The sequence below is a fragment of the Carcharodon carcharias genome, chromosome 11 (assembly GCF_017639515.1).
Source record: "Carcharodon carcharias isolate sCarCar2 chromosome 11, sCarCar2.pri, whole genome shotgun sequence".
Taxonomy (NCBI): domain Eukaryota; kingdom Metazoa; phylum Chordata; class Chondrichthyes; order Lamniformes; family Lamnidae; genus Carcharodon; species Carcharodon carcharias.
In genome coordinates, this window is record NC_054477.1 from 95,818,644 (window position 1) to 95,845,738 (window position 27,095).

Sequence of the window (27,095 nt, forward strand, 5' to 3'; positions counted from 1 at the left end):
CAGGTAGATGTACAACTTAAATGACACCTTGGAAAAGGGGTTAAAGGGAAACACAATGGTGATATCCAATGAACATACAACGCTGTTCATGAGCTAGTGCTGGTTTAAAAGTTGTAAATTAAATGAACAGGAAATAAGGTCTGGATGTTAAGGATAGAGGGAAGGTGAACTCAACAACAACAGCTTGTAACTCTTTCGAGTACAAACACGTTTCCATCTGTTCCTATTCAGATGAAGTTACATTGTTTCATAGTTTGCCATGGTGAGATTTGAACTCTTGATCTTCGGTTACAAGCCCAGTACCGTAACCACTTGGCTACTTAGGCCAAGCTCAAAAACAGCTTGTAACTCTTTCGAGTACAAACCCGTTTCCATCTGTTACAGATGAAGTTACATTGTTTCATAGTTTGCCATTGTGAGATTTGAACTCTTGATCTTGGGGTTACAAGCCCAGTACCATAACCACTTGGCTATTTAGGCCAAGCCATAAACTCAAATGCCATTTAGCCTGTGACTCTTTCGAGTACAAACCCATTTCCATCTGTTTCAGATGAAGTTACATTGTTTCATAGTTTACCATTGTGAGATTTGAACTCTTGATCTTGGGGTTACAAACACAGCACCATAACCACTTGGCTATTTAGGCCAAGCTCAAAAACAGCTTGTATCTTTATTCTAGGAAGACATTCCAAATTGCTTTCTATAAGCATAATCAGGATAATCAGCATAACCATGTAGGCAGTTTCTTAAGGGTGGAGATGCAGAGGTTTAGAGAGGGAATTCAAGGCTTTAGGGCCCAGACGGCTGAAGGCAGACCTGCCAAAGGTGAAATCAAAGAAATGGGTGACACACAAGAGGCCTAGTAGAGGAACACAAGTATGATTTCTATCAGGTTGTAGGAGATGAGCAGCATTTGGTGACAATTACTGAAGCAACAACCATCTTTGATGACAAAGTCAAAGAAAGAAACCTATTTGTCAATTCAGTTCCCTCAGGAGAAACAGTGCCTAAAGTACAGCTCAGGCACTAGGTTTACATGGGAGTACTCTGTCTTTGATCAACACTTGGGCACAATTTTTTGCTCAGTTTATAGGCATGCGCCCGACACGGAGTGTAAAATAGTGTGCAATGACATCGGGCGAGTGTCCCACCGTCATCACGCACTCTTGTGATATTTCGGTTGGTGGGCACACGCTGAAGTCGGTAACGTACCCACCAAAAATTAAGAAGGCTATTAAGCCCTTCAAATTGGCCAGGCAGCCTTTGTGTTTTTCACGAAACATCATCCAAGGACAGGATATTCATGTTGTATATGTTGAGGTGACTGTTTCTGCTGCATGGGCATTTTTTTCCTGGTTTTTAGAATCTTTATTTTTTATATCTAAATTCTTCAGCTCCCCGAAACAGCTCTCTGCCTTCAGGGATCTTTCATTCCGCGCTCCCCCATGCCGACACTGAAATCAGCATTCGCCCTCCTCCCGCCCACAACCCAGGCAGCGCTGGTTGCATCAGCGCGTGCTTCACGCTGGTTGGCCGTTTTCTGGCCAGTCAGTGTGAAATCGCGGTTGGCGGTCTGTTTCCCGACAGGCCCCAGGTCCGCCGATCGTGTCCACCCACCGAGCTAAAAATTCAGGCCGTAGCAGTACTGGAGGGAATCTGGACACAGGCTCGAAGGACATGTTTAGTGCTATTTGCAAGTAATTTAAATTGCTGCGCCCTCTCGTGGAGGGCTCTCACACACTGACATCAGAAAAGCCACGGAGAATTTTTAGCAGCTGTACTTAGGCACAGAGCCAAGACAAGGAATTAGCATCTTTTTGTATCTCTGCATTGTGCATATAGTTCAGGAATTTTTGCGATCAGACAGAGAAACATCCACCCTATCATTTCTGTATTATTTTATGAGCCTTGAGCACACAACCTAGGCTGACACTCCAGGGCAGTACTGAGAAAATGATGCACTGTCAGAGGTGCAGTCTATCAGATGGAGATGATATACTGAGGCCCTGTCTACTTTCTTTTGTGGGCGTACAAGATCCCATGCTACCATTTTGAAGAGGAACAGGGGCGATATTCCTGGTGTTCTGGCATTCTTCATCCTTCAATCAACACCACTAAAAAATTACTGGGATCGTTAGACATTGCTGTTTGTGGGAGCTTGCTGTGTGCAAATTGGAACTTTACTGGTTGTAAAGAGCTTTGAAATGGCCTAAGGTCATGGAAGGCACCACGTGAACAGAAGTCTTTCTTTTTCTTTTTAATTTGCATCTTCCAGATTTCTGCTGACAAGGGTGGTGCTCTACCTCGTAGAGGCTGAGCGCCAACTCTCAGACACTTCCTCCTACACCCCCTGGAGTATATCAAGCCATTGTTTCCAAGACTGTCACTGACTTCATCTTCTCTGGAGAGCTTCCCTCCACAGCTTACAGCCTCATATTCTCCCAATTTTGGACAGCCCGTTTCTACCTCCTCCCCAAAATCCACAAACAGGACTGTCCCGGCAGACTGATCATGTCAGCCTGTTCCTGCCCCACGGGACTCATTTCTTCCCATCTGGATTCCGTTCTCTCTCCCCTAGTCCAGTGTCTTCCCACCTACATCCACGATTCCTCTCTTGCCCTACATCATATCAACAATTTCCAGTTCCCTGGCTCTAACCACCTCTTCACCATGGACGCCCAATACCTCTAGACCTCCATCCCCCACCTGGATGGTCTAAGGGCTCTCTGCTTCTTATATGAATAGAGGCCTGAACAATCCCTATCCACCACCACTCTCCTCCGTCTGGCTGAACTTGTTCTCTCACTGAACAATTTCTCCTGAAACTTGTTTCACTTCCTCCAAATAAAAGGTTTGGCTATGGGTACCCACATGGACCCCAGTTATGCCTGTCTCTTTATGGGGTATGTGGAACATTCCTTGTCCCAGTCCTACTCAGGCCCCCTCCCACAACTCTTTCTCTGGTACATCAATGGCTATTTTGGTGCCGCTTCATGCTCTCGTCTGGACCTGAAAAAATTTACTAATTTTGCTTTCAATTTCCACCGCTCCATCACTTTCACATGGTCCATCTCGGACACTTCCCTTCCCTTCCTTGACCTCTCTGTCTCAATTTCTGGTGATAGACTGTCCACCAATATTCGTTAGAAGCCCACCATCTCCCACAGCTACCTCAACTACAGCTCCTCATACCCCGCTTCCTGTAAGGACTCCATCCCATTCTCTCAGTTCCTTCACTTCCGTCACATCTGTTCTGATGATGTCACTTTCCAAACAGGGCTTCTGACATCTCATCCTTCTTCCTTAACCGAGGTTTCCCACCCATATCCGAACCATCTCCCGTGCCTCTGCTCTCACGCCTTCTCTCCCTCCCAGAACCATGATAGGGTCCCCTTTGTCCTCACTTTTCTCCCCACCAGTCTCAAAGGATCATCCTCCGCCATTGCCGCCAACTCCAGCATGATGCCACCACCAAACACATCTTCCCTTCACCCATCCCTGTTGGCATTCTGTAGGGATTTTTACCTCTGGGATACCCTGGTCAACTCCTCCATCACCCCCAACACCTCAACCCCCTCCCAGGGCACCTTCCCATGCAATAGCAGAAGGTGTAACACCTGCCCCTTTATTTCCCCGCTCCTCACCATCCAAGGGCCCAAACACTCCTTTCAATTGAAGCAGTGCTTCACTTGCACTTCCCTCAATTTGGTCAACTGCATTCGTTGCTCCCAATGCAGTCTCCTCTACCTTGGAGAGACCAAACGCAGACTGGGTGACCACTTTGTGGAACACCTTCGGTCTGTCCATAAGCATGACCCAGACCTCCCTGTCACTTGCCATTTCAACACCCCATCCTGCTCTCATGCCCACACATCCGTTCCTGGCCTGCTGCAATGTTCAATGAAGCTCAACGCAAACTGGAGGAACAGCACCTCATCTTCCAATTCGGCACTTTACAGTCTTCTGGTCTTAACATTAAGTTCAACAACTTGAGACCATGAACTCTCTCCTCCATCCCCACCCCTTTTTGATCCCCCTTCTTCTATGTTCATTTTTATTTTCTTTTATTTTTTCCACTTATTTTCATTATCATTATTTTTAAAATTTATTTCCATTTTTATTCATTGATTTATCCCGTTTTTAACCTTTTCGAGGTTTTTTCCCAACGCCGTCCTCTTCCCCCACCCCACCCCCACCAGGGCCATCTGTCACTTCTCAGAGTGCTTATCCTGGTCCAGCCATTATCACATTCTGCTTTCCAGTATTAACGTCACCATTAGCACCTCCTTTAGCCAGTAGCACCACTATTAACAGCCCTTTGAGCTTTCGTTTATGACATCTATGGCAATCTTTCCTTTGCTTCCACCTATCGCTGGCCTTCTATCCAGCTCCACCTGTCCAACCGCCCTCTTAAACAGTGTATAATTCACCACATTTCTACTTCTCTTTAGCTCTGAAGGAGAGCCATATGGGCTCGAAACATTAACTCTGTCTTTCTCTTCACAGATGCTGTCAGACCTGCTGAGTTTTTCCAGCATTTTTTGTTTTTGTTTCAGATTTCCAGCAACTGCAGTATTTTGCCTTTAGCTTCCAGGTTTCTGTGCTGTCCTGTGAACCCTGTGTAATGGTGAGCTGGGTGATCAGCTGTCCCATAATTTGGCTTTTCGACCCATGTCCCAGGTCAGGCTTTCTGGGACTTGTCGTGTCCCAGATTTCTGTCTCTACAGGGCTATGTCTGTGCATACCCCGGCCTCAGCAGATTGGTGGTTGGGGTTCAGGGCTGTCTAGTGGCTTTCTGGGATGTGGGGTATAGCCAGCATTATCAGACCTGGGGCAGGTCTTGCCAGAAACCACCCAGATCCCCTACCCTACCAAACCCACTCTCACAGTCTAACCAGAACTCCCAATCCTAAGGTCTAGTCAGCATCCTCCACGGCAAAATGTGCCATAGTTTTTTTTGCCCAAAGTTGGTCACCCTGATGGTGAGGGCAATTTCTTATGAGGTTGAACATGATATGCCATCAGGTAAGAGAGTTTAGTCTATGCTATATGCACTCAGTAACCAGTTCAGAGGTCGCAAGCAGACATTTATGCTAGGTATTGGGCCTAGGAGTTTTCAGGTATGATAACTTTGTTTGGCTACTTGAAATGCTCAAAAATGGCAAAACAGCTGATAATTCACTGATGAGACCTATTGCCTGGTGAGAAGACTTCATTAGCGATGAGGTACCTCTCCGGAGGGAGAGAGAAAATAGAAGCAAACAACCCTCCATTACTATGTAATGACTGGCTTTACACTGTATACAATGGTCCTGGGGAAGATGTGCTCGAATGAAAACCCACAAGCTCCATGCACTGCTCTCTTATTATTATTAACTATTAACTTTTTATTATTGCTGCTGTTCTTAAATGAGACTGGAGACCTGTAATTCACATTGCTAAACAGAAGCAAATCCAGCTCTGACCATTCAGCTGTAACGGGAAGCCTGAGAGTCGTCCATGAGACCACCTGTCATATGTCCGCGGGCAACCCTGATTTTCTGCCACTTCCTGTCTGAAGGGGTCAGTGGGAAGGGGAGCTGGTTGCATTTAAATTAATTGCCTGGGCCTCATTGTGCAGTAGCAGGATATTTTCAACTCATCTCACTAGCAATGCCCAAAACCCCATATAAAGTTAAAATCAGGGCCATCCATGGCAGTTCCTTAAAGCAAAACACGTTGAAGAGTAGCACAGGCCAGATGAAATATTGCCTTGTTGGTTTTCTTAATAAGGAACTCGAGGCAGGAGGAAACAACTTGAAAAAGGCTGGGAGGTTGAGTCCTAAACTGTTTAGACATTGCTCTCTGTGGTCCTATATAAAAAAAATGAAAACTTTATTCATAAAGCACACATGTGTTTAGCAAAGTGATCAAGAGAATACTGTACCGGGTCTGTCAGGATTTGTTGACGAAGCAGCAGCTGTTTCTGATGCTCTATCATCTGCCTCTGCATGACCTGTTTCTTCTCCATCAGCTGCTGCTTTAACACAGCCTGATGTGAATTGTTAATGTAGCTGTTGCCAGGATTCGGGTTTGGACAGGTATTTGAAGTTTGGCTTGGACCTGGACCTGGCCTCACCAGAGAATTCTGATCCTGAGAAGGGAAAGAAAGAACAAGTTATTTCTTGTGCTAAACTTCATAAATTTCAGCTTTGTAAAGGGAAAAATGTATCATGAGGAATATGGCATGAGATCCGGAAAAAAAAAATCATTTGTAGTACTTTAATTCAGAATTGTTTTGCGCAATTATTTACATCTTTGCAAACTCATGTTTGAAGAAGTTTGATCTCTAGTTTTTCCAAGCAACTGCAATTCATAGAGAAGCCAAGTGACCTTTTTAAAGGCTTCATCAATGTGCTCTGTAACCATCAATGGTGACAGCTTAAGTCAAGAAGTCACAGTGTAGTAAAATCCTACCCACAAACCTGTATCAGACGACTCAGTGGAAACAATGCATTCCGATATGCTGCATTTAAAGGTTTCCATAACTACAGAAACCTAAGTTATGTAATAATCATTAAAGATACTTTATATAGCTTAAAAAAGAGACATGCTGTCAAAGCTTTTCATCTTGCACTCATCAGGATAGATATGCAAGAAAACCAATTATAAAGGAAAATTTATACTGCATGAGAACAGAGGGCCAATTGGTTGGTAAGTGGACTCTGATTGGTCAAGACATTGCCATGGGGATTGAACCAGGAAATAGCCATCCCCCAAGCTTTTGTTTAGTTGAAAAAGGTACAATGCGTGGACACGCTCCTTCTGTCTGCAAAGGACAGGGAACTGTGCATGAATATAAATAGCTTCTGTAAATGAGCCAATCTTAAACTGGGGTTGTCGGTGTAATACTTAGCACAATCAGGATTGTATGTCAAGTGCTGTCCAATTGCAGAATCACACATCTAATGTTGGACATTATATTTTAAGTTTTGCAAGCATGGTCTAGTTGGGTACAGTCAGTACTTCGCCTGTTGCGAACAGCTGAAGGGACGTGCTGTTTGATATGATCTGCCAATGATTGGGACATACAGCCTTCATATCTGGCATCACACCTGTATGGAAATTCACATACCACATTACTCATTTGTCTGATAGGCAGAACATCTTTTTGGCTTGACGATAGCACCCTGTTAGTGGAGAATACCACTCATGTAGCTATAACATAGTAGCAGCATGAAACAGATAGCTTCACCTGTTTCTCAAATTTTTGAGATACCTTACCCTTCCAGGATAATCTGAGGTAGACTGGGCATTTTAGAGGACCAAAAGTGACAACCTTAGACCTGTTCATGAGTTTGCGTGATATATAGCAAGCAATGACCTGATCAGGGCATCTATTATCCTGCATGGATTTGACGTGCCCTATTTCAGCACCTAGCCTGCACAGTGAGCAAATGGCTCGGGCCCTGTTTATAAGGCAGCTAAAATGCCAACCTTATAGCGTGTGGAACTGCAGGAATCCCAACGCATATATTCACCAGTGAAGGTAGGATTGCAGTAGACAGTAATCGAAAACCAACTGGCAGATTTCTCAACTAGCACATTGAGGAAAGGGAGCTCCATTTGACTCTTTTATTTCAAAGGTGAATTTGAGTGCAAGATGGAGCCCATTAAGGTGTGTAAGGAAATTCTTACATGTAGCTGTGGATTCAAACATAACAATTGTATCATCTATGGCTTGGAAATATGCAAGGGATAGGAGATTAGGTGTCATTCCATCAAAAACGCGTTTCTTGCGGAAACCAACAAAGATGTTTGTGAGAGCTGGGCCTACAGGGGATCCCATGGCAATACCATCTATTTGGGCTTACATGGTGTCATTAAAACTGAACTCAACTGCAAGAGTTGTCAAGTTTATAAGTTCAGTGAGTACAGATTCAGACAATGGTGGTGTGTCTAGATTGCCATGATATAGTGACAGGGTGAAAAAGTCTACTGCTTCCTTGAGTGACAAATTGGTGAATAGGTTAGCAATACCAAATGAGCACATGGACATGGCAATACAATGAATATGCAAGTCATGTATGTTTTTCGCAAAACTGAAAGAATCCTTCACGCTGTATGTGGAAAACTTTCTCAGAACTGGTTGTAGCAAGTCACACAACCACTTGCCAATTCATGTTGTGCAGAACCAGTCATAGATAAGATATGACATAAAGAAACATCACTTTTGTGTGTCTTGGGCAACCCATACATATGTGGACACAGGGAGCCAAGAGGATGAATCCTATGATATATACATGCACCGGGCAGCTCATTACCCTTACTCAAGTCCAACATGTACTTTTGTAACTTGCTTTTGAGCAGGGCTGTTCGGTCATACTTAGCGGCAGGTCCAATGGTTACAAATTTGGTCTCATCAATAAGGATGGCATACGTTTTGTTGATATAGTAACACTTGTTAAGGATGACCATTCGAGTCCCTTTGTCGGTCCTGAAAAATGCCCAGTCTACCTCAGATTACTCTGAAAGATTAAGGTGACTCAAAAATTTGGGCAACAGATTAAGCTAGCTGCTTCACGCTGCTACTATGCAACAGCAACACAAGTGGTATTCCCCACTAATAGGACGCTGCCGTCAAGCCAAAAAGAGGTCCTGTCTATCACACAAATGAGTAATGTGGTATATGAATTTCAGTGCTGGTGTGATGCCAGATATGTAGGCCGAAAATCCCAATCACTGACGGATCGTATCAAACAGCATGTCCTTTGGCTGTTAGCAACAGCCAAAGTACTGACAGCATCCAATCAACACCTGCTTGCAAAACTCAGAACAATGTCCAACATTAGATGTGATTCTGCAATTGGACAGTACTTGTTAAACAATCTTGATTATGTTAAGAATTACACTGATAACCAATTTAAGATTATCAGTCAGACTTGCAGTGTGGCTCACTTAAGCGTGCTAGAAGCCACAGTGCCCTGTCCTTTGCAGATAGATGAAGCATGCCCATGCATTGCGCTTTTTTTCAAAAAAACAAAAGCTTGGGGGACAGCCATTCCCTGGTTCATTCCCCGTGGCAATGCCTTGACCAATTAGCACTCTCTTCTCATGTAGTATAACTTATTGTTCCCTTTACAATTGGTATTTTTGCAAATCTGTCCTGATGAGTGCAAGATGAAAAGCTTTGACAGCGTGTCTTTTTTTTCAGCAATACTCAGGTTCTGTACTGCCAAAAGATGTTTTAGTTAGGTTCCCATCATCATTAGAACTAAAAGCACTGCAATACAGTAAAAAAAGTATCCTGTTTTATGAAACAAAAATATTTAAGATCAGTTTCAAAATTATTGACAACTATAACAATGAGCGACCACAATGAACAAACTGTCTAGCTATTGTCAGAATGCAGACCCTGAAGTACATTTCCATTAATGCAGATGTGCAGTCGACTTCCAACTTAAACAGAAAGTTCTCATTTAGGCCTTTAATATCAGAATGCTGCCAACTAAATTCATGCAAATGAAAAAAATGCTCTCGCAAAGTAATAAGTGCACAGCAGCACACAGTGTTAAGGAGCAGATTCACATCCTATCACTTTCCATTTGGAAAGATCCAACTATTTGGCTGAATTTTCTTGTAAGCCGGATATTGAGTCAATCAGGGTCAGCCTTGTACACCCAGAGACCACAACATTTGAAAGTCCCTACAATTACATAAGGAGCAAATAGATCCACAAAGCTGCAAGTTTTTTGCAACACTAGGCCCTACATGTTTTGATCAACCTCTAGCTGACACTGTACATGTGTATTTTACAAAACTACTCCTATATATGCAGCAAGGCTCTCAGATCAATCTAGTATGAGAATATCGAGCCCCTGAAAGAGGCTCCGCGTAATTTTTCAATTTACACATGTGGATAGAAAATAATGGCTGCCCAGGAATGACAAGTATCTAAATGCAGGGTAAAGGGCTATCATAAACCACACAGGAACCATTTATAATTATTATCTAAGTCCCAAAATTGGATTGCTGCTGGAAATCCGTCCCAAGAATGCACTTTTTAACATTTATGTACAATGTGCGCAATTATTCTGTTTTACTCTATTTTTGGAAGTGGCAGTTTCCATGGCATATTTCAATAATCTAGATGCTTGGCTGGATGAATGATCACATCCTCAATGAGGGTTAATGATCCTGTTATAGGTAGTCCAAATTCTCCAAGTGATAGTCTGTCCTATAAAACAACACAGTGAGTATAAGATATTATGCAAATTCTGTAATGACTCTCCTGTGGTGTTGCCTTTGGATCAAAATTAATAAAGGAATAAATGAAGATGTAAATAAATTTGTGCTCCTCACACAACCTACTTACACATTCTAATTATTATATGCTCCTCCTCACCCATATGTTAAATAAATACTGATTTTGGATAATTTTCAGTTGTCCTGAAACAGGCTTTAGGTCTCTTGCATATCCTAATGAGAAACAATGTTCCCTCTAAACATGGCCATGCAGCAGCCTGAAAGTCCCCATGCAGGCTGCACACAAGTCCGCCTTTTTAAGCTACCGTGCTTGCATGGCCAGGCAAAGATTTTACAGGGCCTGCCCCCCTTAGCCCCCACACACTATGACAAAATACAGAGGCTTCATTGATGAGGAGCCTAATGCCTGTTTTAGGATGCCTTCCGAGAAATTGAACTTCACTGAGTGAAACACGTGGCGGGATATTCCTGGCCTTGAAACCTTCAACCATTTAAAAGGTAAGTTTACATCTTTTAACGTGTTTGTGTAGCCAGGGGGTGTTCCTCCCTGCTGTAGTTGGATTGGGAGTACAAAGCATTCCTAATGTTATCCATCCAGATGTGATTGAGAAAACTTCCAAATGTAGAAAGTAACCTCTTAAGCAAAAGTATTGAGAACAAACTCTTTTCCATGAACAGATCAGAAAGCAGCTGTGAGTACTGCAGAATTTCCTCACATTTCATTCAGCTCCCTCGGTTGCCATTGTGCTCTTGCCTGGTTTTCACTCGCCTTTCAAGACACCTGGGAAACCCGCAGATGCACCGTTAATTTTGAAATCAACTTCTAAGTGAGCAATGAGCATCTGTTAAAAGGCAACAACCCTCAACAACTTTCTAAGCCGCTCAAGTTAAACCTGGAAGGCAGCAGATTGGAGCCAACATTGCAACAGGCTTGTGTTTTTGCTGGTATTAAACCTTCAACTACATCCAAACTCACAACCTCCTTCACATTAAAATTTCCCTCATACAGGGAACAGCAATAGGCCATTCAGCCCTCTAGCCTGTTCCACCATCATAGTTGGTCTGTACCTCAATTCCTTTCACCTACCTTTGCCCCATATATTTTGAAACCCTTCTATATCTATCAATCTCAACTTGCAAATGTAAATTTAAATCAGGATCTGCAACCTTTTAGGAGAGAGAGAGTTCAGATTTCCATTACCCTTTGTGTGAAAAAATGCTCCCCAATTTCACTTCTAAATAACCTGTTTTTGTTTTAAGATTATGCCTCAAGTGTCCTTGAATCTTCTACCAGAGAAAATAGTCTCTCTGTATTTACACAATCATTTGTCTTTGTCATTTTAAAACCTCAAGTAGATTACCCATCTATCTTCTAAACTCAAGAAAATACAAACCAACTTTATATTACCTCCTTTATGCCCTGGTATAATTCTGGTGACAAAAACAGAATTACCTGGAAAAACTCAGCAGGTATCCGCCCTCATGCCTTGTCCTCCCTCCCAGAAACATGATAGGGTCCCCCTTGTCCTCACTTATCATCCCACCAGCCTCCGCATTCAAAGAATCATCCTCTGCCATTTCCGCCAACTCCAGCATGATGCCACCACTAAACATGGCGGCATTCCGTAGGGATCGTTCCCTCCGGGACACCCTGGTCCATTCCTCCATCACCCCCTACTCCTCAACCCCTACCTATGGCACCTCCCCATGCCCCTTCAAAATATGTAACACCTGCCCCTTCACTTCCTCTCTCCTCACCATCCAAGGGCCCAAACACTCCTTTCAAGTGAAGCAGCATTTCACTTGCATTTCCCCCAACTTAGTCTACTGTATTCGTTGCTCCCAATGCGGTCTCCTCTACATTGGAGAGACTAAACGTAAACTGGGCAACCGCTTTGCAGAACAGCTGCGGTCTGTCCGCAAGAATGACCCAAACCTCCCTGTCGCTTGCCAATTTAACACTCCACCCTGCTCTCTTGCCCACATGTCCGTCCTTGACCTGCTGCATTGTTCCAGTGAAGCCCAACGCAAACTGGAGGAACAGCACCTCATCTTCCGACTAGGGACTTTACAGCCTTCCGGACTGAACATTGAATTCAACAACTTTAGGTCTTGAGCTCCCTCCTCCATCCCCACCCCCTTTCTGTTTCTTCCCCCTTCCTTTTGTTTTTTTCCAATAATTTATATAGATTTTTCTTTTCCCACTTATTTCCATTATTTTTAAATCTTTTATGCTCCCCCCCACCCCCACTAGAGCTATACCTTGAGTGCCCTACCATCCATTCTTAATTAGCACATTCGTTTAGATAATATCACCACCTTCAACACCTCTGTGTTCTTTTGTTCTTTTGTCTGTGACATCTTTTGATGATCTGCTCCTATCACTGCTTGCTTGTCCCTACAACACCCCCCTCCACTTCTCTTTCACCAACCCCCCCCCCCCCCCGCCCCAACCTTAAACCAGCTTATATTTCACCCCTCTCCGTGTAAAGAAAAATCAGTTCTGTTGAAGGGTCACGAGGACTCAAAATGTCAAATCTTTTCTTCTCCGCCGATACTGCCAGACCTGCTGAATTTTTCCAGGTAATTCTGTTTTTGTTTTGGATTTTCAGCATCCGCAGTTTTTTGTTTTTATAATTCTGGTGACTCTGTTCTGCACATAGTCCCAAACCAATAGGCTAGATTTTGCTGCAGGCTTTGGGACATCGACCAGTAGCAAGAGCGGTGGCACAATCTTGCCAAAGATGGCCTCCTAAATGGCCACCTCCGAGTCACCATCCTATTAAGGACAGAGGGCCAGATCCCAATGCTGCTGGCACAAACAGAGGGTAGGCAGCACTGGAGGCTTCGCAACCCCACCAGTAGAGGAGGATGCTGCTGAGACAGATAGGAGATCATTAGGGAACCTCAACATGCAGGTGTCTAGTTGGCCTGCACCTCAGTCATCAGATAACTAGCATCTAGACCTGTAGGCAAATCAGGCTGGAAGAGAAACCCTGCATTGGTCTCGGCCATGATTCTGACTTTTCTTTGAGGTATGGAGCTACCAGCTCCAATGGCCTCCCAACATACCGCAGCGGAGCCCCTCCACATGCAATGGGGAGCGGCTGCTCTGCTGCAGGCTAAATAGCGGAGAGGCTGCAAAATCACCCCTGATTGGGGCCTCAACAATATAAATTGGCTGGCTGCCTCCATGGGATGGGAAGCTGGTCAGCTTCCTAGCGTACCTCAGGGAAGTATCCCAGCAGTGGGAATGTGTTGGAGAGCTATCCCAATACAGTTCCTATTTTCCTGGTCCCTTCCACCATGCCTTCAAGCTCACCAGAGCCAGGAAAATTCAGTCCAATATATCTTTCCTGAGGATTGATACCCAAAACTGATCACAGCCTCCCAATGGGACCTGACCAAAGCTTTGTACAAATGAAGCATCACTCCCTCCCCTTTGCATTCCAAACCCTTGAGATAAAGGACATGATCCCATTAACCTTTTTGATTACTTTTTGTACTTGTTCACTAATATTTAGTCATTTGTGCACATGGATACTTTTCTTAGTTTTCCAACATTATTAAGATATTACAAATTTTCCTTAATGGATCTAAAGTGGATGACATCCAACACTGAAATCCATCTGCCATAGTTAAGCCTTCTTACTTAGTCTGTTTGTATCCGTTTGTAACTTACTGCTCTAATCTACACAACTTTCTGTGTGTACTAATTTAGTGTCATATGAAAAGGTGAACATACAACTATTTACATGTTGAAAATCCAACACAGATCTCTGGGAAAATCATCTGTTGCATTCTGCCTTCAGAGTGCCTTTCCTTTATACCAATCCCTGTCTCCAACTTTGCAACCAATTACCAACCATGTCACACAGTTATCTCCAATTCTGGGTAGTTTCAACTTTGCTAATAATCCCTTGTATGGAATGTGATCAAATAAATGTCTTCTGAAAGTCCATTTGACAACATCTATAGAAACACCCAATCTACTACGACTGGACAGAATACATAATGAGACTGGGTTAAGAGCCTAGACATGCGTTACTCTGATGTAACACCTGAGCCCCATGGAAAATGCTGCTTGATTGATGGCTCTGACACTCTGATCTTTGCTGTCAATTGCACAATGTATATTTATACAAGGTTGAGAGGTTTCAAGAGCCTGCAGGTTTTTGTTATTGATGCTAAAGATGATTGACACTCTTATTGGGCTGAAGTGAAAGGACTTTTTAACATAGTAATGAATGATTGACTCTTTTATTTAAAGCTTTTTTTCTACATATTCTAACGTCACTAGGGTCCATTGTTTCTATTCAGAGTATAGTAGGTGAATGGGCATGGACGTGCCTTAGCTTGGCATAGGATGCATGAGGAGCCATTGGTGATGGATGGCGGGGTCATAGTGGTCATGAGGAGCCATGTGGGTGGGTAGTGGGCATAGCTTGGCATAGGTGGCATGAGGTGGCCATGGGGGTGAGTGAGGGGGCAGAGCCTGGCATGGGGGCATGGATGGGGTATGGAGCGTATGTGGGAGTGAGGGTCGAGTGCTGGAGGGCTTTCTGTTTTTATTTTAACTGGGATGAAATCCCACAGCACTGAGACGGGCCTTTTAAACAGCCCGCCTCCACACCCAGCAGTCCCTGGGGCTGCTTCTGACCTCCTTTCCAGGTCAGCTGGCCCAACTGCATCCTGCACCTGCCCCGGGCAATGAAAATCCTGCCTTTGCGGGCATTTTCTCCAGGGGCGGGTGAGTTCCCAGCTGAGCTGGGAATTTTCCTGACTCGCACTACCTGCCTCAGGGTTGAAAATCCAGGCCATGGTAAGATAAGATTTACAAATTTGGACTCATGGCATGGAGCTTCAACCACAGCAAGAGTTAGGACATTTTGAATGTACAGAAAATCCTGCAGAGCCCACTGGCCTTCTTGCCTGCATTCTAACTATATACTTCCAGGAGTGAAACTCTACACCAGGATTGCTGTTTGTAAGACTGACCCTCCAATGCACATCTGCACCAGCAATGTCTTCAAGCTCAATGTTACAGTTATTTTGCAAGGATTTTCACTTGGTTGGGGGAAAAAACCCTTCCCATAGCTTTGCAGATTTCAGAGGCAGGATATTTTCATGGAGTCATGGCTATTAAAGCCATGGAGCAATCCAATGGTAGAAATTAATCCTTCTAAACCCCTCTTAATTTTTTGATCAACATTAATGTATGTCTTTAGAACAGACATCACTTCAGATCTACCTTGCTGCCAGGATATTAAAAGAGATCATAAGGAGCCATGGTTATATATTTAATTCTGATCAAAATAATAAATAGGTATAATCCCAAGTTACACTCCTCCTAGTTTAACTGCTGCAAACATAATAATAATAACTTCCTGCAGTAAAATCCCTGCTGTACTCCCTTATTTTCTTTTAAATTTCTAACTAAAAAATCTGTAGCAAATGTAGAACAATGCACCAACTCTTTCCTAAACAAGGGAGAACCAATTGAAACTCAATGTAAATTCTGTTCTATTGTTTTGGAAAAAGGGACCTACTATTTTGAAGTCAATTATAAATTAGCAGCTGAAGGCCATATAATGCTTCCTAGAACTCTGAGCCTGTTTGTACAATTCAAAAAATCTATTAGCCTGAGCTGTCAATGTCCTAACAGCTTTGTCTAATAACTGTATATTCTGCAACAAATAAGAATCAGTTTGTATTCTCATTTTACTCCTCCGATAAGTTTAAAGTGATGATCCTGCTGTGTTTTTATTCATATCACTTCAGCATTTTAGGTGTTTCATATTCTTATGAGATTCTTTTTTTAAATAAACACCCACATCTGGCTGCCTCCAGGTTTTATTATTCTGTTGTCAACTCTAGGAAATAATCACCTATAAAGTGTACGTGCTTTTATCCTAATTCCTGTAAATGAATTATCAACGAAGATTTATGTATGGAGCAACCAAACAAGCACTATCGCTGCACTAGTTTAAAAGGAAAAGAAAAATCACTTGTCTATTTATTTTAGGAACCATTTCCTATGACATAACATATAGAAGGTTGGAGTTGTGAAAACTTCAGGAGTGAGAAGGGAGGGAACTTGGGAGAATTGAGAGTCAGAGCAAATGGGTCTGCATAAGAAAAAACAAAAGGTGAAAATGCTCCAAAAAAAGTGTGGGTGGAGAGGGGGCAGTACTTGCATTGTTGACTGCATGGCTCGGTTTCAGAACCTATTTTTGTACTTTTCAAGGGAGTATTTTAGAAATTAAAACAACTGGAGTTTGCATAAATGAATGATAAAAAGAAAATATTCTAGGTTGAAAGGGGATGAATAATCAGATTTTTTCCATTCAGTCAGAGAGGAACAGAGAAATTGTGGGCAGGATTTTAGAATTTCCCCTCTGGGAGTAAGGAAAAGAGTTCAGAACCGTCTCTGGGTCCGAATTCCACCCTCTGGGCCGACAGTCACTCATTGTGATTTTCACGGGGGTGCATGTCAATTAGCTTGGGGATGGACTCACCATCCAATTAAAGACAGCTGGCAGGTTCTTGAAGCTGGAGCGCAAATCAGAGGCCTTACAGCTTGGAAGGAGCAGCAGGCTGTACAGAGCAAGAGGTGGCAGCATCGTGGTATTGTCACTGAACTGGTAATCCACAGACCCAGGGTATTGCTCTGGGAACCTGGGTTCAAATCCCACCACGGCAGATGGTGGGATTCGAACCCAGGAATTAAAAAGTCTGATGACGACCATGAAACCATTGCTGGTTGTCATAAAAACCCATCTGGTTCAATAATGTCTTTTAGGGAAGGAAATCTGCTGTCCTTACCTGGCCTGGCCTACATGAGACCCCAGAAACGGTCCTGAACTCCCAAATGCCCTCTGAACAAGGGCAATTAGGGATGGGCAATAAATGCTGGCCCAGTCAGCGACACCCACATCCCATGAACAAGTTTAAAAAAAGAGTAAGGAAGGGAGAGGGTGCTTTAAGATTGAGATGTCCTCTCTCCAATTTTTTTTAAACTTAAATTAAAAATGGGATCTTGCAGCCAGGCCGCCATTATGGGAGGGAGGCGACAGGCCCTCCACGGTCTGCTGTATCCAGGCAGGGAGGGCCTCTCGATTGCCTGCAGCGTTGGCCCCACCTCCAGGCAGCTGAACTGGCCCACAACACCTAAAGGAACTGGTGACTGATTGGAAAATCTCAGGGGTCTCCTTTAATTGGCTTCAATAGACTCCCAATGGGCTACGTAGGCTACCTGCCCCATGTGAACAGGTAGCCCTGAAGCACCCCTGCCCCATCCCACGACTGCAAAAATGGCTCAGCGGTGGATCAAGCCCAGGAACTGGGTATTTTTAACTCCTGCCTGCTTTCAATTCTGGCCCCAGCAGGGCTGTAAGTGCAACCTTGTATTTGACAAAAGCAAAGCATAGAAAATCCCACAAAAATCGTTCTGGGTATACAGATGAGTTCTGGGAATCTGAATAGAGACATTTGATTATCAGCAGCATTCTCAGCAAGGCTGAACATAGCACCAACGCTGAATGGTAGAAATAATGGTTACTATCGAAATTTATTACTGAAGGTTGGCTATATTGAAGAGTAATAAATTCATCATAATTAAGAACACAGAAATTATTCAAAGGCAGGATCTCATTCTTCTGTGGGAGTTTGAGGAGCACCTGGAAACCAGGAGCCTGGCTGAAACTGTCCACAACAGATATTCAGGTCCTGAGGCTGATTGCCAAAGAGGCTAAAGATTTAAAAGCCCATTCCCAACACAACATCCTGCCAGGGGATGGGCCGGCCTTCAAAGCTCACTTGGATCATATTGTTGCAGCATTGGGCATTTCTTAATATTACCAAATTCTCTGATAATTTACAATTAGTCCTGATTAGATTTTTATTTAATATTTGATTCATCAATCTGGTATCAAGGGGTTAAATGTGGAATTTTCAAACACTCAAAGGTGTCTTAAGTATGGTTCAATTCTACTTTTACTCTAAGATAAATGACAGTTTCTGCCATGTGTACAAAGCAAACTGGGTAGAGGAGAAGGAAAACTATCCATTTGGAGTACACGTCCATGGGCTAAAGAAACAATGAAAAACTGTCTCTGTTGGCTGGGGAGTCTAGGACTGGATATATAGTCTAAAAATTAGAGTCAGACCTTTCGGGGTGAAATTAGGAAACACTTCTACACACAAAGGATGATAGAAGTTTGGAACTCTTATCCATAAATGGCAATTGATCCTAAATCAATTGTTAACTTTAAAACTGAGACTGAAAGATCTTTGTTAAAGGTGGGTATATGCAGTTAAGTCACACATCAGTCACGATTTCATTGACTGATGAATGAGCTCAAGGAGCTAAATGGCCTACTCCTGTTCCTGTGTCCCTATCTTGGTTAACCTGAACCCACTTCAATCTTCAGAATTCATTTGGTCTAATACAATTCAATTCCACATCTAATTTTCTTGGAACAATGTTGTTGTGTTTCAAGTTTTGAGTCGATTTTCAAATCCAGTATAGCTTCTTGTAGATCACATTTCTTCTGGCTGAATGGCCCTTGCCAAGCATGTTATGTATGGCTTTATTTGATTGTAAAATTGTCCATAATTTGAGCGGGGAGGTGAACAAGGAGGTGCTAATAGTTAGAATAAATTTGCTGGTGTAACACAAAGGAGTGCTGTGTCTACAGAGAGTTGCTGAGCTTGCTTCTTGGCAGCCGTCACCAGTGAAAATTTTCCTTGCCCAATAATCTACACTTTTATTGCACTGAGCCACAACAGGCAAAGCAAAGAAAATGTGAAGATGGTTATCATGACCTTGCAAACACAGATGCTGCCATTCCTCTTCCCTGAAGGACTGTTTTACCAATTTATTATTTAAACTTGGTGTCTTTGACACCACATATCAAAAGGTAATTGTTATAAAACTATTATAAAATGTACATAATCATTTAGTTTGGAAATTTTAAAGTTCTGGCATTTTTACTGTAACCTCTAATCCAGGTACAAAGATGACATTGTCATATTTTTTCACCTGTTTTGTGACGCCTTCTTCCTTCAAGGCGGGGTGGGGGGGGGGGTGCAAGTGCATCAAAATAATTAGGCCTATCTATAAAAAATAACTTTATTAATTTTTACTTATTCTTTTCTTATGCCTTTTGTGGTTTTCATTTTTATCAAAATCGTGGTACTCCCTCCCTAACAGCACTGGGGGTGTAATTACACCACCTGCAGCGGTTCAAGAAAGCAGCAGTCCAAGAAGGCACCTTCTCAAGGGCAATTAGAGATCCTTCTCAAGGGCAATTAGAGATGGGCAATAAATGCTGGCCTAGCCAGCGATGTTAAATCCCATAAGTGAATCAAAAGAAATCTGCCTCCTTTTAATGGCTTTCTTTTGCATCTTTTGAGTTGTCATTTTTTAGTTATCTATTTGATTCCTTACTTCTTTTACTTAACTTTTATGATCGCTTTTTTAACTTTTGCTACTTCCATTCATTTTGCTTTTACTTTAACTTTGTTTTGCCTTTCATTTTAGAATTACTTCATTTTAAATGTGGGGTCTTTCTTTTTGTTGTAAAGATGCAGCTGGGCAGGAGTTGCACCTGACAATTCTGTGGTGGGACTCTGCTGAATTGTGCATGATTGAGATCTGCAAAATATGAAGAGAATGAATGTAAAGTACAGTAAGAAAATAAAGTCCTGGAATGCTGGAATGGATGGAGATGATTAGCCCAAGATCATTAAGAGGCAACTCCTATTTAGTGGAAAAGTTAGAACCAATGATAAACACTCAAACATAGACAGTGCACTTTGCTATATCTCAATACAATCTCCCATTACAACCCTGGAAATATTAGAAAAGTCGTTTGAGCTACTGAAAATTTTTCTATGTTCATTATGCTACAAATTTGAGGTGGATGAGGAATCAACATGACCACACACAAGACACAATGATTTTTTTCCAGAGATGTGATTGAAATTATTTTGAGAGATAATTAAGTGCTAGTCTCTACTTATGTCTTGCGTCTTTATGGTTGCCTTAATTTAACATTCATTAAAATGCAACCAGTCAGCATGTTTCATATGCTACATACATATTGGACATGTGCTTTATGGAAATAGGAACCTACAGGACCAGAAAATATTCTTCAGTCTATCTGCCTTGAAAATAAATAATTCACAATCAACCACCCCCTCAGCGGTTACTGAATTCTACCTGATATTTTTCTATATTATTTGCCTCCAGTGCTTTCCATGGAAAAGTATTTCCCATATGTGTAACTGGTTTCTTTTAAATAGTTTGTGTACCTTCTTGATTTTAAGATTGTGCTTGTGATCCCTCCTTATTCTTTTCCCAGCAATTTTGGTCATCACTGGGGTTCAATTTATCTATTTCCTCAAGAATCTTCAATAGCAGTTTCTTACTGGATAGATCCAATCTTGCTTCTCAATTGCTAAATTATTCTTTTCATTTTTCCATTCTCTTACCCTCTTCTCCCAAAGCTGACACTCGGGGTCATTGGGAGCCTTTCATGCATTATTCTAGGTATTGAGTATTAACAGGCAACTTAAGCATAGGGAGAATACTTGTCAGAGATTCACACTTAACATTAGAAAATGTTGAGGGCAAATAAGCTGTCATGCCAGCTGAGATCAGCTAATGCATGACAGTCAAGAAACTGAACCTATCATCTTCCAGAGATATGTTGCTCAGTGTCAACATATACCATTACCTAAAGGCCCGGATTTTGTGGGCAGTAGTGAAGGGTCAGCTCTCACCACTGACTTTGAGAAAACTTGCCCATAAAGATCTAACAGGCTCTAGGATGCAGATTTCTATTGAATTTTCATCACTGAGGCAGGAAATAGGAGCCAAATTTGTTTTCATTTTCAAGTGGGTAAGCCATTAATTGGCATGGAGATGGATTTCCTATTAGAGGCCTTCCAACTGCAGAGGAGCACCTGCTGCAAGGTAAGTAACTGAGAGGGCATCTCAGCCTTTTTAAAAAGAATTTAAAAATACAAAAAACACCATGAGGGGGGAACATGGGGATGGGGGTGGAGAACAATTCTTCAGGATGGTATTTGGCTGTGCCTACATCTAGGCCGGCAGGGAGGACTTGTAGATCTACTAGGAGCCCTTGCATCCCCATCTGCCACTGGGTGCCCATCTCCGGGCAGTTGGTCTGTCCCCCATCCTGTCAGGAAACTGGAGGCTGACTGGAAAATCTCAATTTCAATATGTCGCCTTCTACACGAGATCTGTGGTGTCCAGCAATAGGGCAGCAGTAGGCAGGCAGATCAGCCTTTCAGAGTGAAGAATTCTCATAGACAGCAAAGTGCAAGGAGCATAAAAATCACATTTAAATCATTGAATAGAAAGCAAATAAAGATTGGGATATATGCTTAGTGAAATGTAAATGTCAGAAGAAAAACATTTTAAAAAATCATTTTTATTTTATTAAAAATCTGAAATGTTTAAATGCTGAGGGAATGAGGCGGTACAACTTTAAATTAGATTTTCAAGGCAAGCGAGGTTGTTAAATATGTCTTAGAACACCATTAAAAAGTCAGTTACTCCTAACTGAATAAAGATTAACATTGGCTTTTATAGTGAGCATAGTATGCAAATAATTGAAGTTTACATAGGATCAGTAATTTCTGATGATTCCATCTGTGAATTTCAGCAGATTCTTGATGTCATCGGCATCATTTTAATACAGTACTTTGAGAACGAAAACATGTAAGATACAGTATATGGATAATTAAAACAATTTTTAAATCATTGCTTAATAATGTTTTATCACTGTTTTATGTTTCAGGTAAACATTTATATCTACGGTGTTTTCTGGTTCACAACTTGTAGTCAGGCATTCTGATATCATACTACCATCCAGTAAATTCCAAAATCCAGAAATGACTTGGCCCCATGCATTTAGGACTGGAGAGGTTACAGAGCCGAAATGTTAACTCTATTTTCCTCTTCGCAGATGCTGCCTGACACTTAGTATTCCAGCATTTTCTGTTTTTATTTCAGATGTCCAGAACCTGTAGTATTTTGCTTTTAAATTTAACTGCTTCTCGATCTATTTCCATTTCTGCTCATTATTTGATTATCCTCTTATGCATATGAATAAGACATCATTATCCCCATCAAATAATCACTGTTCTTACAGGGAAGGGATCTGAGAGCAGGAGGAGCTGAAAGAGCTCAGTGCTATTTATATCATCAGGACTGAAATGCTGTGATGATACTTTTCAGCAGGATTTATTTGGAAGGAAACAGTTCGCTCATCACGTTTATCATTAAGTAACCCCACTTTGGACTCTAACACCCTGGACATTGGAAAAATAATCGTTGGCTAGAACTAGAGATTTCAATCATTGGCATGGCTGCATTTGGATTAATATGGCTACTTCACTTTCTATAGTTGCATACAGTTAACTTTGCTAATTCTCTGGGAAAATGCCAATATCAAAGGCTCAAAATTAGGTGAAATTTTGTGTAAGCTTTTTGCATCTGTAATAATATGATAAATAATTGGCATGTTCTTGAAGAAAGCTAAAACTCTTTTCTAAAAGGAGCCGGGGAACAGTTATCACGCAAGGCATCCTTTTCCACCTCCACGCTCCTCCTTGTAACTAGTTACACTGAGACATCAGCAGGGCCGGGTGCAGATCAGCTTTAGAAAAGAAGATAATTCTGGTGGGGTGCAGGATAGGGAAATCAAATTTGGTGTCTGACTCCAATAATAGAGACAAGCTCTCAGGTTACACATCTGTTATTGGCCACTTGAACACATAATGGTGCTGTTTCCATCTTCTCTACTATCAAAGCGAATCATGAGAATGATAAAAGAAGCTCTTCATCTGGTTCCATGAAAACTCAATAAAATGTTTTAAAGTTGACATGACAGGTTCATGTGCAATTACACACATATGGCCCAAAGAAATGACAGTTCCTAGCAGCCCCATTTACAAAAGGAACCCACAGTATGATAGCATACAATTACACATTAAACCAAGTAAAAATCCACCAAGAAGATTTTTTAAAGGATTGAGAGGACACACTGGGGCCAGTTTTTAATCTGCTGGTTACAAATTTCCTGCCGAAAAAGGGACTGCAATGGCATGAAAATCAGCAATGCATATCCTGCCACATCTCATGATCTTTGGGAGAGCCTCAGAGTAGGCACCCAATACCCCCACCCAGATGTGGTGCCAGCCTCATATCAATAATAAAGAGAGATGCTGCACTGCAAGGCTATTTTCATATGCAGCCACATTGCTGATGCCATTTTAGAACATGCCAATGACCCACTGGCATTTCAAGTTAAGATAGCACCATTCTGAATGCTAGATAGGTAAACTGCAGGGCTGCCAGTTTGAGGTAGTGTCCTTTTTTGATTTCTGGACCTATTGCTATTGCTGTGACAGTGTTTCATATTCATTCCATTGAGAAGGAGCATCTGTCAGCATTCAGGGTGGCAGTAGGGGAGTGTGGTTGGGTCACCACTGTGTCAGGAGGAGGAGGAAAGACAGTAGCAGGTGCACTGAGCTGCAGCTGCAGCAGGTTGGGCACAAGCCAGAAGAGGAGAGCTTGAAAGTCATCCTACCTACACCACCTCTTCAGAGCCAATCCTCATACCTTCAGCATTTTGAGGAACAATGTATAAAGCGGTTTGCGGTTTTGTAGGAAGACAGTGTTGGAGCTATGTCACCACCTACAGCAGGAACTGCAATCCACTCTTATAGTATGCACAACATTGTCCCATTCCCCCCATCCAGCAGTGAGATACAACCATCTATATAGACCCCAAGTACAACCACACAACTGAAAAGGACAAGTCTCTGGTCTCACTGTAACACATAACAACAAAACCAGATTTCCCCAATTGTTACATTTCCCAGGCCAGTTGGCTTCTTGGCATTAGGCTTGTGTTTGGTTGAAGGAACAGCAAGGGAGCAGCTAGGCTGTCATCCTGAGAGAGGCAACCAGCACTGTTTTGATAGCACCACTACCAAGGTGGAGCAGCACGTCATTTTCATTAAATTCCCAGGTTTGGGCATCTATTGGGCACCGACTGCCAACACACAAAGAAAAAGAAAGACTTGCATTTATATAGTGCTTTCCACGACCACCTTATGTTTCAAAATGTTTCACAGCCAATGAAGTACTTTTAAAGCATAGTCACTGTTGTAATGCAGGGAATGCAGCAGCTATTTTACAGACAGCAAGCTCTCGTAAACAGCAATGTAATAATGACCAGATCATCTGTTTTTGTGATGTCGATTGAGGAATAAATATTGGCCAGGACACCGGGGTAACTCCCTGCTCTTCTTTGAATTAGTGCCATTAGATTTTTCACGTCTGCCTAAGAGGGCAGAGGGAGCCTTAGTTTAACGTCTCATCTGAAAGACTGTACCTCCAACAATGCAGCACTCCCTCAGTACTGTTTTGATATGTCAGCATTGGAAAAGGACTTCCCGTCCAATGGTAACTTGATCTACCAGTACTTCCACAAACCTGGATGCAGTTATCGTCTGCTCTGCTAGTGAAGATACTGTTCCAATGTTCAACCATGAGAAAAATGCACCTCCTCTTTAAGAGGTGCTGAAAGCTTTTATATTGTGAGAGCCCTGACAGATTTCCCACTCTCACAATGGGAAAGTCGCTGATATATTGAGCGAATTACACTGACAGTTTTCCCTTGATACTAAAATGAAGTTGGACTGTGAAAATGGTTCAGGCCTCCCACCAATGTCATTAAGCAGCTACCCTACATATGCAGCAAACCAAAATCAGTCCATTATGTTTTACAGAAGCTCAAACCTGCGCACGAGAGAAGTGAATTGTGTGCTGACAAGGAAAAGCTACAAATGAAATTAAGATTAAATAAAGTCTTTTTTAAGAAATTAAATTTCACATTTTAATTTTTGGATTTTGCCACCCCACCCCAATCAGTGATGAAAATGGATGCCTTTCTATTCTGGCCACTGAGTGTCAATATTGAGCAGTCCCACATTGGTTTTCCCACAGCCAGATGTAAATTAATGCTCCCCCTCTGGCCCAACAATGGCAAAAACCTTCCTCAGTTTGCCATTTGTATCAAACTAGTTAATATGATTACAAAGAATAATTCTGTTGTAGTGAGGGAAATCTTCCCTTGATGTATCTGAACCCCAACATCAGAACCACATTTCCTAACACACCTGTATAAACTTTCCATTTCTCAAACATTTATCCTTGTGACCCTCTGAGTTAGCCAGCTGGTGTTGAATTGTGGATAGGATGTTCCTGTGAGCCAACACCCACTAGGAAAGTCGGTGGAACAATCTGAGCAAATTTAACACAGGGGTACTTACAGTCTGTAGAGGGCTTTTATCACCTTCAATGCATTCTATGTTTTAGGTTACTTTTAAAACCAAGTTTTTGTGTTATGGAGACTATGGGAGGAATTTTGTCAGTGGTGCGCTGTCCCTAATGGCGGAACGGGAAGTGTGCTCCACCTTTACTCTCTTGCTTTATTCTGTCTCCCATGCAATTACAATTAAAATTTGAAGTGCTGGCAACTTGCACAAGAAACAAATCTGATTCCGTGGTGGGAGATGCTTTTCAGTAATGAAACCCGCTGTCAGCTGACAATGCTGCAGCTATGGGTGAGTTGTAAAAGAGCCTTCTGGTCAAATACAGCCAAAACCTTTCTGCCCAACTCCATTGCCATTAACATAAGACTTATTGACAACACAAAGGTAGCATGGGTGTTTCTTCAAATTTAAATTTTATTTATAAATACCTCACATGACATTTTATTCATGTGTGCATCATCACTATTTGTTGAAACTAGCTTAGTCAGAGAGCTAAATATACTGGCACACCTCATTGTTGGACATATTGATAGTTATATGGGAGTTGGGATATTTCCTTTATTGTGGAAGAAACAATGTTATTTTTTCTGTTCACTCTTTATTGAATGTTCATGTTAGTGTCCAGTGTTGGACTTGCCATGGGACATGGCTGCACTTGCAGGTTCAGCTGGCCCTCCCTTCTGTGCATTGTAAAGGACATTGTCCGAGATCACTCTCATTGAGGATAATGAAATGGCATAGGTGAACTGAAAGCCTTGGAAGTACTCTGCCAGCGAACACCCTGAGATAAATCCACATTTGGACAGTACTTACACCACCCTTCAGGCCCTTCATTTTCTTAACTTGACTGATTTCTCCACACCCAGGATGCCAGGCCCTTCCCTCTTCATTCTTCCATGCCCCCGACCCTTTCCTCTATCATCCCTTGATCCCTTTTCTACTTCTCCATGCTCCTGACCCTATTCCACACCTCACCCCCACCCAGCTCCCTCACCACTGACTCACTCTTGTCGGTCCCAAGCCTCCATGTGAGCTGCCGTTCTCGTGCTCCCCTTACTTGTGCCACAGAGTCCAACAAGGAAAACTGCTGATCTCACACACAAATGCACAAAGCCAACTGGTTCAAACCACCTTTAAACAAATGTGAACTGGGTGTAACAAGACACTCGTGCACTGCTGACTTATCTTACAGCTAGGGCTTTATTTAAAAAAATGTTTTACACTAATGAGTATTCATGGCATGTAAAAGTATTACAAATATGAACCCGCCACAGTCGGCCTGAATCCTGACACTTGGCAAACAAGTCACTGACTTTATTTCTGCATCTGAATCCGCCATTGGGCAATTGAGATTTTGTATCCTGCCTAATTCAGTCACCCCACACATCATGTTTTCTACTCTTTAGGGCTCCATAAAATCCCTCTCTACAGTATTCTTATCAACTGACCCAACTAGTCCCCCTCTACCCTTC

The 27,095-nt window shown here is 42.3% G+C and overlaps 1 protein-coding gene across 1 annotated transcript in view; it reads right to left on the reverse strand.

The window, feature by feature from the left end:
• The window catches only part of zmp:0000001236 (mastermind-like protein 2), a 416,718-nt gene that overhangs the window by 16,294 nt on the left and 373,329 nt on the right, over positions 1-27,095 (reverse strand). The window contains exon 3 of the mRNA XM_041199671.1: positions 5,927-6,133. Within this exon, the coding sequence (XP_041055605.1) occupies positions 5,927-6,133 (207 nt within the window). The remainder of the gene's footprint in view (positions 1-5,926; positions 6,134-27,095) is intronic.